Source organism: Lissotriton helveticus, chromosome 6 (genome assembly GCF_964261635.1).
Source record: "Lissotriton helveticus chromosome 6, aLisHel1.1, whole genome shotgun sequence".
NCBI classification, from domain to species: Eukaryota; Metazoa; Chordata; class Amphibia; order Caudata; family Salamandridae; genus Lissotriton; species Lissotriton helveticus.
This window is the reverse complement of record NC_136067.1, coordinates 1,679,418,266-1,679,432,468: the sequence shown is the minus strand read 5'-3', so window position 1 is coordinate 1,679,432,468 and position 14,203 is coordinate 1,679,418,266. Positions and strand designations below refer to the sequence as shown.

Here is a 14,203-nt window from a genome sequence, read left to right as displayed (position 1 = left end):
AGAAGAGTTGGCCTAATGGCTAGGGCGGTCGACCTCAAATCTGGGGAACCGGGTTGAGTCTCTGCAAGGACACACAACTTTCTCTGATTCTGGGCAAATCACTTAATCTCCCCGTGCCTAACTAAAATGAATGTGTCCTCATGTAACGCAACTTGTGCTTGTGTAAAGCGCTCTGATACCCGATACCTTCGGGCCAAGTTTGCGCTATGTAAAACTCAGTAAACAATTATTTTACAGTGATGTAGCCTATGTTTGAATTGGGTCACAAGGGAGCATAATTCATAAACATACTAACCCTGATTTTGGTCAAGCTATTCAATACCACAAGGGTGGAATATTGCTTACTGCCCACTGTACAAGCAGTCATATTGATATATCTCCCAAAACCAGCCAGAGACATGGCAGGCAGAGTTAGCCATTTATAGTCGCCTATCAATGCTAAACACTGATTACAAATTGTTTAGCAAGTTTGAAGCCAACTGAGTTCTCCAGCACATGCAACAATTCACACACTTAGATCAATGTGTGTTTGTATTGGTGTGAAACACAGCAAAAATTATTAGGGAAATGATCCATGTCCTTGAAGGATCAGGGGACCCACCTCCTCCAGCAGCACTGTTGTCTATAGATATTGAGAAAGCTTCTCACACATTAGACTGGAGATACCTGATACACTGTAATGAGGGAAAATTGGTTGGAAGAGGGATTCTTGGCCTGGACCTCGCCAACCCCACTGCGAGAATTCCGACAGGACAGATGATCTTGCACTAGTATAGTCAGAAAGGTAGTATCGCATTAGTGGAACACACCAGGAAAATCCTCTGCCCATGCTTCTATATGTAATAGCCATGAAGCCATTTATTTCCATCGACTGCAAAAATGAAACAGCTTCAGTGGTATAAATATTACCAAAGAAACTCACTATACATCGCTAAAAGCTGATAACATCTTACAGTTCCTACAAGAGGTACAGTTCTTACAAGAGGCTTACACGAAGATCACTCATGCCACTGAAACTCTAAACCTATTTGGGGAAATCCTTGGTCTCAGGGTGATTTGGAATGCATCTTGTATCTGCTACATCTGAGCATTGATGGAAGAGGCCATTCCAGCAATCGAGCACTGACTGAAATGAGAGGAAAGGATTAAAAAAGTAATCTCAGCCAATGGTAATTACTTGGGCTGCATCCCAGTCCATTGATATTTCACACCCTATTCCACCTCAGTTTAGACCCAGCCATATGCAAATCAATCTTGTCCCTACTCCAATAGGAGCAGTTCCACCCAAACTGCAAGGCCAGGTCCTCCCTGAACCGAAACACAAGCAACCTAAGACTGGTTCTGCTCTCCTTGGGTCTATTCAGTTGGTGTAGCTTGACTCCAGTGGCAAAGTGAGCATGGACTGACATCTTTGCATACCCATCACACTTAGGGCATCATACTGAAGTATTCAAAACAGTGTACAAAACAGTGATGGGGTATGCTTGAATGAATCTCAGTCACTGGTAATTACTCAGGCCTCATCCCAGTCCATTGATATTTTGCACACCTCACCACATGCCACCTCAAATTGGACCCAGCAATATGTAAATATGTAAATAAGTCTTGACCCTGCACTAATAGGAGCAGTCCAGCCTGAGCTGCCAGCCAGATTCCCACAACCTCGCCCTGGTTGAGGCATTTCATTTGGGGGAAGCTTGGCTCCAGTGGCAAAGGGAGCACGGGACCCACTTCTAGGCATGACTGTCACATTTAGGGCATCACATTGAAATATGCAAAAAAGCAATGAGTGGAATGCTTGAATTCATGTCAGCCACTGGTAATTACCTGGACCACATTCCAGACTGTGAATATTTTGCACACCATGCCCCCTTTAGTTTGGACCTCTCAATATACAAATTGGTTTTGACCCTGCTCCAATAGGTGCAGTCCTGCCTGAACTGACAGGCCAGGATCTCCCTGAACCGGAGGCTGCACATTTGTCTTGAGTAGCATGGTGTGCGTAAAAGGATGGACAACAATACTGCCCCGAGTGATTGCCAGTGGTTGAGAATAAGTCAAGTATTCCATTCATCACCTTGCTGGTGTTGTTGCAGCTTGTGCCCTAAGTGCGACTGGTATGCCAAGATGTTGATCCAGTGCTCACTGTGCCACAGGACTCAAGTTATACCTCACTGATGAGACCTATGTTCGTCAAAACTGGTCTGGGGTTGCTTGTGGTCCCATATGGAGGGGGCCTCAACTAGCAGTTCAGGATGGATTGTTATGATGAGGCTCAAGGTCGGTACTGATTTGCATATGGCAGGCCTTTTTCTAGAGTAGCATGGTGGGTGAAAAATTGAGACATGAATTTGTAAATGATTAACTGCAATATTGTGCTTAAAAGTGCTTAAAGGTCTATATCGCTTAAGGGTTACCTGAGTTTGCGCTGGACCGGGGAAAATTTAAAGTTTAAGGCCAACCAGGATGAAGGGCAGCCTGGCTACAGGACTCATGCAGGGCCCACTAAACAAGCTCTTTGAGTGGGGACAGGCACAGCCCTATTCAGGTGCAAGTGTCAGCTCCTCAGTACAAATCTACCTCAGAAAGGCCCATCAGCCTGGTGATGGGCCATCAGGACGCAAATATCCCACCCCCAGCTCCCTTTGTGTGTGAAGGTCTAGATGGAATGCACAAAGCCCAGCCTTCGTCCAACCCAGATGGGTATTCAGAGACAGGCACAGGCTGATGTTTAAAGTAAGAAATTGCCAACTTTCTAAAAGTGGCATATTCAGATTTGCAATTTAAAATCCAACTTCACCATAAATTGTGATTTTGAATTGTGAGTCCAGAGACACCAGACTACAAATCACTATCTTTTCCCCATTGGAAATTACACTTGAAAGATGCTTCAGAGCAATTCCAAGGTTAACCTATGGGAGAGAAAGGCCTTGCAGTAGTGAAAAACAAATGTAACAGTTTTTCACAACCAGGACCTGTAAAACTCAAAATTCCTACTTTTTAAATATACTGCACCTTGCCCACGGGGCTGCCTAGAGCCTACCTTAGGGATGACTTAGATGTAAGCAATGGAATTTTAGGCTTGGCAAGTAAATTAACTTGTCTGGTCATAACGGCAGTTTAAAACTGCACAAACAGGCTCTAATATAACAGGCCTGACACATGTTTAAAGGGCCACTGAAATGGGTGGCAGAAATCAGTGCTGCAGGTCTCCTAGTAACATTTACTTTACAGGTCCTGGGCACATATAGTGCTCTTTACTATGGACTTATAAGTAAATTACATTTGTCAATTATGGATAGGCCAATGTTATCATGTTTTGAATACAGAGCATATGCACTTTAGCACTAGTTCGCCGTGCTAAACTGCCCAGAATCTAAAAGCCAGCAAAAATGAAGTCAGCAAAGCAGGAGGTCAAAAGGCAAAAGTCAGGGGAAACCACGGCAAGGATACCAGGTCTAACATCACCGTTCAATTAAATTCAACAGTATATCTGTGTAATGTGTACCAGAAATATCCCCAATACAACTCCAGAGAGCCCCATCAAGTTTCTTAAAAAAAAAGATTTGGTATACCTACTTATTAAGGCATTTCAATACGTCTTCAATGGCAGATTTGTTCTATGATTAAATAGCCATATACTGTTTCTTCTTTCTAGCAAGAAATCTCTTTAAAACTGTGGTTTGAGATTTTTCACGATAATGCACACTGATCCTCATTTCTTTCAGAGTGACTCAAAGAAAAGTATATTATCACACTGAAATTAAAAATATAATTGTGATTCTTTTTTCATTCCATATTTGTTTTGGGATTTTCTTTTGTTGGTCAAATTGATCAGGAGACAAACAAGGATAAAGGGATTTCCAAAATGCAAATATGTTAGGTATAGTAAATACGTAAGTCAAAAAGCTATACAATCGTACAAGCACTTATCTATCACAATAAATCAAACTATAAGCTGTAACAAAAATCATGAGATAAGTGATAAAGACAAATTATGACTCAAGATACATCATTATTAATAGTTCCTTTTAGGCAATGAAAAGTAAGGCAATTTACTTCAGATAAAAACCCAGTTGAATTCTAATTAAACCTACCCCATATTCGGTCACATTTTTTAATAGAGCATGATCCTCTAATTCTAGCTAAGGCATATTCCCTCTTATATACTCCCCTAAAGATTCCCCACCACTTTGCTACTCAGGGGGTGTTGTCGAGACCCATGCCCTGGCTATGCACAGCCTGGCAGAAAGAATTATAACACTCAGAAGACTTTGTAAGCCTACATCTTCCGCACCACTATACCCCAACATGATGACCTTATTTGTTAATTGTGGCTCTAAACCAAGGCAAGTCCTGATATGATTACTCACATCATCCCAATACTTCCCCAGTTCTAGGCAAGTGACAAACATATGTTGTAAATTAGCAACCTTCAATTCGCAGTTCGGGCACTTGTTTTTCTCCTCTCTATCCCTCTCCTCGTTGCATAACCATTTAGCTATTCTATCATGCGTATAGTATAACATACAGACCATTCTAAATTGTTGTAATTTTAAGTGAACTGATCTCTTTATTGAATCTAATGCAACAGTTATTTCCAGAGGAGTAATATTTTCAGAAAGATTACTCTTTTTCAGTGCAATCTTCAAGCAATTGTTAACTCTTTGCTGACAAAGATTCAGGTAAATAGTTTGTATTAATGACTTCCTGGGTGCTTGGGTGCCTGATAAAAATCTCTCAGCAAGTCAGAGTGCTCCAATATTTTTATACCCCGCCGTACCAAAAACAAATCCCTGATTTGCACGTATTTAAAGAAAAGCCAATGAGGGAGAGCATTGGAGCTTTGCAGATTTTCAAATGTGCAAAATCCATTTATATTGTACAACTGTCCCAAACACCCAACAACGTCATTTGACCAGATTTTACATGTTGAGCCATGGAACACTTCGGGAAGTACACAAAGGGAGAAACTCATGAAAAAAAGGTAAGGAATATTCAGCAGAGATTTCCCCCCAAATATAAACTATATTCCTTATAGTCTTAAATCTAACTCTTTTGAAGTAATTGGGATCATTAATCCAGTGTAAAAAGAATCTGCTGTCTGAGCCAAGCGCAAACCTATAAAACAATTCATAGTTGTCTCCGGCCAATAGTTTACTAAGACGCCCGGCAAACGCCGACCAATAATATAACTTAAAATCCGGAAGCTGAACCCTGACTATATGGAAACTTAATATGCCATATTGCGTGCCATGCTGTTTTAAACCCCCAATACAACTCCAGAGAGCCCCGTCAAGTTTCTTAAAAAAAAAGATTTGGAACTCGTCAAGGTATTGTATCAAAAAGATATATTAATGTAGGTAAAATATTCATTTTAATAATGTTGCACCTACCTATGATGCTAATTGGCAACTTATGCCAGCTTCCAAAGATTTGGACCACGCGCTGTAAAAGAGTCTCAAAATTCAAAGGAACAATCTGTTCAATTTGAGGGGATATCTGCACCCGCAAGTATAAGGCTGATGAATACACACCAGAGACTGGTCTAGTAGATTGAAACGTTTCTGGCATTTAGTCTGTATCCTGAGAAAGTACCAAATCTGTTAGCCTCGTCTCTAATATGTTCAAGCGTGGAAACTGGATCAGACGAATACCCTGCCACATCATCAGCATATGCAGTGGCTTACAACTCACATATTCTAGCCCTAGCTGGTAAAATTTTAATATTGTAACATGGAGAGTGTAAGAACAGCTCAAAATATAAAGCAAATAACAGAGGGGACTACGGGCAGCACTGTCGAGTTCCCCGCTGTATCTGGAAAGGAGACGATATCAGCCCCTCATATGTCAGTTGAGCCCAAGGATTTTTATATAGGGCCTGTACCCAATTACAGTAGCAACCATTCAGTCCATAGGTCGACAGTGTGGACCAGAGACAATCCCAAATTACACGATCAAAAGCCTTTCCGGTGTCCAACAATATAATCCTCATATTAATGCCTAATTTTTTTGCCACAATAAAAGCCACAATCGCCGTGTCAACATGGGCCGCAGTATCCTACCCAATATAAAGCCGTGCTGTTGGCTAGATACCAATCCTGGTATAAGAAGAGCCAATCGGGCAGCTAATATCTTGCCAAAGATTTTGGCATCCGCATTTATAAGGGAGATAGGTCAATATGACCGTCACTCCTCTGGGTCCTTTCCTTTTTAATGAAAAAGACAATATTTGTCATATTCCATGAACTGGGGAGATCCCCACTCTCTCCTATAGATCGTACGACATCTCTTAGCAGTGGCACAGTGTAGTCCTTGAAAACGTATTAGAACTCTATGGGTATTGAATCATCACCAGCTGCTTTCCCACTGGACAATGCAGCCAAGGTCTCCAACATTGATTTCCTTTTGAAGAGTCTCCGCTTGTTCAGCGCTAAGCCTTGGTAGGGTGCACCCCAATAAGTATTGGCTAAACCCCATTTTATCAAACCCACTGACTTGGCCGTTTAATTTCAGATAGAACCCAACAAATTGTTTGAGAATTGCCTGTGTCTGTGTGTATAGGACTCCATCCTCACCTTTAATCACCTTAATCTGACTCCTTGCTCTGTTGTCAGCTAGTTAGCGTGCCAGCAGTTTCCCTACCGGATCACCATAAATTATACTGAAGGGGGTGATGGTTATTGTAGCTGACCGCTACCCTCTCTCTCGATATACTTCCCAAGTGTGATCATTTATCAATCAAGGAGAAATATATATCCTGTTGATCTTGTTCCCCCGGCTTAATTGCACCAGCATGGAAAACGTCTAGCAGTGTAGCTGCCCGCCGAGTTGCCCTCATGTAAAGTTGCTTATTATTATTTTGTTGCTATATGTACTGCTGGGTGACACCTCTTATAATGAAAGGCCTTCATAGTGTCCCACACTATCTGTGGAGATGCAGACCCAGCATTGTTCTCCATGAACTCTGCTAAATCTTTTTGTACCTTTATTAAATACTCCTTCTCCATTAGTAAATGGCGAGGGAAGGAAAAAGAACGCCTCTGGCTTTTTACAGCCTGACTACAAAAAAGATAGCAAAATATGGTTATGGTCCAGTGTTACTCTAGGACACACTTCCAGATCCACAGACTGTAGTATTTTGTTGTTAACAAAAGCCAAATTGATCCTAGAATACTGTTTATGGGGTACAGAGTAGTACGTGTATCCAGGCGCCATTGGGTATAGTGACCACCATATGACCCTAAGACAAATTAAGCGTGTTAATTCAAAAATAGAAATCCTAACCTTCCTCATTCTTAGAGAAGCATGCTGGTTAGTTGAATCTTTAACATAATCCAGGGTACAGTTAAAATTGCAAATAACTAGCAGGTCTCCCTGTCATTCCAACAGTTCTACAGTTAGCATGTCAAAAATAGCGGGCTCATCTAAGTTGGGCCCGTATAATGCACACAGAACATATGCCATTCATAGCTAATTGAACAATTGCCCATCTCCCCCGTGGGGCAGCTGTCTCCCTCAGGAGATTGTATTCCATTCTTCTCTCTGCTAGAATAGCAACCTCCCTGATAGAAACCATCTGGGGTGTACAGACAATGATATCATAACCCAGCTGTTTCAATAAAAACCTGCAATTGAAAGCCATATGTGTTTCAGTAAGACATGCTATGTGGGTTTATACATTTTGAGTTCTTCTTGGACTAACTGACGTTTGCAAGTATTGTTTAAACTGGAGACATTCCAACATATACAACGTATTAACCCAATTTTAAATTGGTTGTTGCTTGCCTTAGCCTAATTCTTAACATTGACATAAAAGAAGAAATACACCCCGCACCACACCTTGAGATCTTCAGAGAAAATCGTAAAATTAAATTTATAACATTTGTCACATTTCCAACTTTATCCTTAATCACCACAGAAAAAGGCCTTGACCAATTTGACATTTGATCCCATTTGCACCCCATCCTTACCTCTGGGACCCCTTCCCTCACCTCAATGAGCCACCCTTCCCACTCCCGTACTCTAGCAGAAGGAGTCACCCCAATCCCTGGACAGTCTGCTCGACAGCCTGAGAGTTCCCACCCACTGTGTTCCCCTCTTCTGCTCCACCCAACCATGACCTGCCACTTCCATAAGAAAAAGGAAGGAATATTGGGAAGAGAAGAGCAAAAAAGGTAATTCACACCTTTAAAGGAAAAAGAGGGAGAAGAAGACAAACTAACTGACCTTCCTAGAAAGTGAGTAATTAGGTCACAGAAAGAGGGGTTCGGATAGCTTATGTACCTCACCCCCCTTATATTAGACAAAATCTGAGCTGCCTCCTGCTCCATATTGCAAAATCATCTTTTAACCTCTTTAACCCTTTTAAGTCTTTTGAGCTCCTGTAAAAAAACCTGTGCTCTAGCAGATTTTAGAAGATCCATAAGTTTTCAAAGTATCCACTGCTTGCAAAAATACGATTGAGACACTATTGACATTGAGTCTATTCGTACAGAAGCCTTTGGTCTTGCTTTATGAATATGGCTTGCCTCAAGAGAAAGTTACCGAAGTACACCAGAACCGGTTGTGTATTATGGCCCCCATTAAAAGCCTTGGTGTTCGATCTGACAGGGCGATTGATCGAGAGTCTCTGTGTCCTCTGTATTTGAGATGCCCAATCCCAATCTGATCACTCCAGAAATGCTTTTCTAAACAGCTGCACAATTAACTGACGTGGATCCTCCCCTTCCTTCCCTTCCGGTATTCCAAAATCGTAAAAGTTATTTAGTCTTTGACGATTTTCCAGGTCTTCAAGCTTAACCTGTACAAGATGCAGATGGCTACAATGCTCTATGGTGTTTTGAGTAACTGCACCTACATCCTCTATGTCTGAAACCTGTTTTTGGAGCTCCCCCATCTCTGCAGTGAGATTGGCTATTTTACTAGTAGCTCCTGACAATGAGCACTGTATAGCGATGTTTTCTGCTCTGACTTGCGCATAGTGCTGTTGTGCCTCGGCTCGTTGAGTTTGTAACATCTGCAGCATAATTCACTATGTTGGCTTCTGCTCACTTTCAGATAAGAAGGGGTCGGACATGGCCTTAGGTGGAGAGCAGGCAGCAGTAATGTCCCTATGTGGAGAAGTGTGGCTCACCGATTAGAGCAGCAGACCCTGAGGCAGAGGTCTGGCCCGGGACCAGGGCTCAATCCCCGTCGCGGCAGGGTCTTGGGCTCAATGTCCTTGGACCCGATAATTCTCGCCTCGGTGCCTACTCTAATCATGGGTTCCACTCTGCAACGCTGGGCAATAGCTTGCTTAATCTGCACACCGGCCCTAACAACGCTAGGATGCCTGGCTTCATCCTGGGGGTGCCCAGGAGGGGACACCTCACAGGAACAGGCCAGGAAGGGTTCCACAGCGGTATTCGTACAGCGGTTAGAGACCCCTGGGTGATAGGCGCTATACAAGTGCAAATTACATTTACATTTTCATTTACGTGAGGGGGGGCTAGTATTAGGTGGAGCTAAGGCCTCCAGGCTATCAGTGATTGAGGTTGTGAGCTCTATTCATCCCTGGTTGTGCTTCTTCCCTCCCTTGCGTGGATTTTGGGAGTCGCTTGAGCCAGTAGACAAACGTGATATTATTGCTTTAACATCTCCTTTAGACACAACCCAATTTTGCAGAGGACTACCATTGGTGGTCTTGTGTCTAACCTGAGTCTTGCCACGAGAAAAGACACAGCTATCGCTTGCTTGTTCCTTGGTAAGTGTGTTTGCACTTTCTTATCTCTCCTAGCACATTTAACCAAGGATTTATTAGCACGCACATCCACCATTGACTCCTCTTCTGTTGTACTCTCACGGGAGTTATTTAGTCCTGTGTTATCAGTATCATCTGTAGGCATTTCCTTATGTACACTCAGCGTCAGTGGATTAGGAGCTAAGCTAAGACTGACAGCTGATGCTGTTGTAGATTTAACAATATGGACACTGTGTACTGTACTCCAAGCACCTAGAGCCTAAATACCACCCCCTTCCACAAAGTCCGAGCCAGATCCCCCAGATATGCCATCGCTACGTACAATTCCAATGGTGTTGTTATCCTTGGATGGATAGCTCCCGCCTGGGAGTGATGTATCCAGCTCCTGTCCACCTGTGACACTGTTTCCTTCAAGAGCAATTAACAAAATATCCATATTCCCAGATGGAGCAGCGGCCATCAATATAATCGCAAGTAAAGTTTCCCCTCCTGGAGAGCGTTTAGAATATGCTTGCACTATCCAGGCAGCTTCCGCATTCTTAAGTTGTTTCAAAATTGGCCACCCGGTGGCAGTATCACTAGCATCCTGTAGTCTGGAGGGCTCCTCCTTCTCAATATCAGGGTCTAAATCCAACCCATGGCAGACTTTACTGCAATTGTGGGCTCCTTTAGCAGCACGGCTGATGTTAACTCGAGGCGGCGCCATGTAAGCACTTGAGTTGTTTGCCCGAAAAAGTAGTAGTACCCAGGGCCCGTTTCACCCAAGAACAAAAACCACATAAACAAGACCTGCAAACATCGACTTCCTCAGAGTATCAAAGAACAGAGAGAGAATAACCCCCTCTTGCCAGGACGCACTGAACCAAAGCAGCCGGGCTCGATACTAGCGCCAGGACAACTAGAGTGAGAGCCACTGCCAGAAAAGCAGCCAGAGCAGAGTCAGTCAAGAGTGCTGGAATGAAAGCTGCCGGCAAGAGCAGCTGAAGCGTGAGCCAAACGGAGTTTGGTACAACACAATAAAGGGGAAAAGCCAAAGAAATTAAAGATAGTGAAGAAAATGAAGAAAAAGAGGAACCTCTTGCTGTTCACCAACAAGGTGTTAATCTATCAACCAAGTAGAAAAGAAGGTATGTTAGATACAGCGATTCGCAAAATACTTCTCTGTAGGTGGATCTCGAGTAGCACAGAGAGGGCAGGACGTAGGCATGAGGAGCCAATAGCAGTGCACCACAAACCACGAATGGTTGAGAGCCATTGCATGCACACACATCTTGTGGCTGCCCTCATCTCCTCCAGGTTTGTGAAGTTAGAAAGCACATATGCATCCGGCATAGTTTAGGACCCTCGTGCACATGGCACACACTGCTACATATTAATCTCTGCAGAGCTCAAACATTGATGTGTGGGAGTCCCCTGTGGACTGCCCTACTTATTTGGCCCTGTGCACCTCAAGGACTGAGGGATAGTTATTTGTTTATTTTTAAAGTTTTATATAGCGCTAACATGACCCTATTGGGTATCAGAGCACTATACATGAGTATAATTGAGCATCTATCATGATCACCTATATTAATGGAAGTAAAAAGCCTTGAGTATACATACCTTACTACGCTTGTTCTCAATGATAGTCATCAAGAAAATGCCAGGAATCATAAAAGAGTCATAGGTATGAATACAATCAGTATACATAAAGAAGGTAGCTTAGAAATGATTTTACTTCTTTTTTGAATGACGCGGTAGATGAAATTAGGTGAACATCCGTTGGCATAGAGTTCCATATCTTTGGTGCTACACCCGAGAAAGCTCGGTATCCAGTTTTCTTTTTATGGGACAGCCGTGGTTTCAGTAGCAGGGATCTCATTCTTCGCAATCTTCTGCAACCCCCCCAATGTTTCTAGTTTTTGGGCCACATATCTGGTGGAATTGGAATGTAGGGCTTTGTAGGTAGCGACATCTGCTCAATTTCCTCTGATATAGGAGCAAAGCACACACCGTCAACCTCACCTCCCCACATTCAGCCACAGAGGATGCAATACACCGTTCTGTGTGTGAGTGACTTGCACATTTACATAAAGGTTTGAAGGATATCTTTAATGACTTCATCTTTGCACATTTATGAATCTGCACTGGAAAGTCATAAGCATCTTGCTCTTATAATGCTGTTGTATGCATGTTGGCTAAACTGTTCATCTTTTCAATTCACTCTTCTGACGCTATGTTCATTTGATTGTAACCTTGTTGTTAGATATGTACAGATTCCTTACATTGAAACTCACACATATATCCATGATACTTGAAAAACATCACTGTTGTACTGCCATGTTATAAGTCAGTTGCTGAATTATTGACATGGTTATTGTCAGGATGTGCACAACAGACAACTTCACTTCCGAAATGCCATCCGATGATCTCTATATTGACTATAAGTATGTTTCTTTCTGAAGCGCCATCTGTGTCTTAATATGCATATATAATTCTGTACGTTTCCCTTTTAGAATGAATGAGGAGCAAATTGCCACAGTCTGCCTGTCGGTTCTGAAAGCGCTGTCCTACCTTCACGTTCAGGGAGTTATTCATCGAGACATAAAGAGCGATTCTATATTACTAACTAGTGATGGAAGGGTAAGCTGTTATGTATGTTCTCTTAATGAAATGGCAGGTTGCATTCTACTCTTAATAATTTCCTTTGCTTGCCAATTTCATTTCATTTAATCTTAAAGTGTGTGCTCAGTTGCTGCGTTCTTTTAGCAGTTCATTGATCATTATGCAGAAAAGAAATTGCCATTATGACTTTTTTTTGCTCCTGCATCTTTAGTATGTTTAATGTTCTGTTTTGCAGTCAGTTTTCAGCTGAAAGTGGATCATAAAACTAAACTTGAGCAAATGAGCAGGTGAGAAGTATGTGTTTTGTCTCATAACGTGCACTAGAGTAAAATTCAAGAGCACCCATGTGTTTTTAGACATGTACAGATCTCTAAATGAGGCCGTTTGTACCTTCATCTTTCTGCCACATTTCCTTGACACTTTTTACAGTGTCTTTTCACGTTGCCACTAAGGATTCTCAGTTACGATGAGCTGCTTTTGTACGTGAGTGAAAAACCTTGTACATGGCCAACATCAGAGTTGGTTGCAGCAAGACACTACCGTAGGCTGGCTTCCACTCGTTCCTCTCAAGCCTCAATTGAAGTAGAAATTTTTTGAATTCTCCGAGAAAAGAGGATTGATGCCACTTACTCTGGCGTTTCCTCTGAAGGCAGTTATAAAATATAGGTATCCTTCCATAAGGGCCTACCACATGACACAGTGTGGAATGGAAAGGTGTCCTAAGTAGAATGTCAGCTCCTGGAAGCAGGCCACTCCAAGAAGATTCCCTACTCCGCCGTTTGGTGCCTCACTATGCTGTTCTGCAGATGCAGCCTTTGAGTGGGGTGATGCTCCTCATAGCGGGGTAATCTCCAGCTTGGAGCATCCACAACAGAGGCATAAAGAGGTGTGAACTATCTGCACTTAGCTATGAACATCCAAGAAGACACTGATCAGGAAAGAGGCAAAAGGCAGATGTCACCTAAAGAATTGTTCACACTCTGAACAACAGAAACTGCACCCCCTCCCTGACCCCTCCTATATACCAAATGGGATTGCTACATGGGGAATATTCAGGTTTCCTCTCAGAAAAAAACCTAATCGAATTTCTATAGGAGCTCTGTCCCCTCTGTATCTACTTCAGCGTCTAAGTGTCCTCCCTCTTTCAGGAATGTCATAATACACCGTCACTGTGTGAGAAACAGGGGTGGCTCCTCCATTAGGGCAGAGGAGCGTTGCCCCACTGCTTTCTCGCAGTGCGAGAAGCAGAAACATAAAATGGTATTTTAAATACCTGTGGGCCCAGACTGTTTGGTCGACCCTCTGGGGTCGACCAAACCAGTCATGGACACACTGAATTTTCTCTATATAGGATAGAGAAAATGGCCTCCCCATAGGCACCCGTCCCCACCAATCACAATGCTGCCATTGCAGCGTTGTGATTGGCTTAGGCGAGGGGGGGGAGGCTACCTGCTTCCTGTTCAGCAGACGAGCAGGAAAACGGGACCGTCGAGCCCGGGAGTGGGAATGCGCTGCACAGACCGAGGCCACAGACCACAGGGAGTGAACCGGAGTACACAGACCGCCCGCTGGTCAGGATACAGCCCTCTGCACCTGATCTGTGATTGTGGGACCTGGAAAGGTAAGTTTCTTTTTTTCTTTTTTATTAATTCCCCCTAACCCCGTGTGTGAACCCCCCCTGTGAATTCCCCCACAGACACCCCTGCGAACTCCCCAGACTTGCTGTGACTGGTGAAAAAACAAACTCACCTCCACCTTTTGCACTTGAACAGGCCAGGGACTTTCAAACTGGAACCCACAGGCCTTCCATCACTCTGTTTCCCTTATGCGTACAATGCATAAACTATACTGGGCAAA

At 43.1% G+C, this 14,203-nt stretch overlaps 1 protein-coding gene across 1 annotated transcript in view; it reads left to right on the top strand.

Moving 5' to 3' along the window:
* PAK5 (p21 (RAC1) activated kinase 5) overlaps nucleotides 1-14,203 on the top strand; it is an 807,900-nt gene that overhangs the window by 697,075 nt on the left and 96,622 nt on the right. The window contains exon 6 of the mRNA XM_078649528.1: nucleotides 12,238-12,364. Coding sequence (XP_078505654.1) covers nucleotides 12,238-12,364 — 127 coding nt within the window. The remainder of the gene's footprint in view (nucleotides 1-12,237; nucleotides 12,365-14,203) is intronic.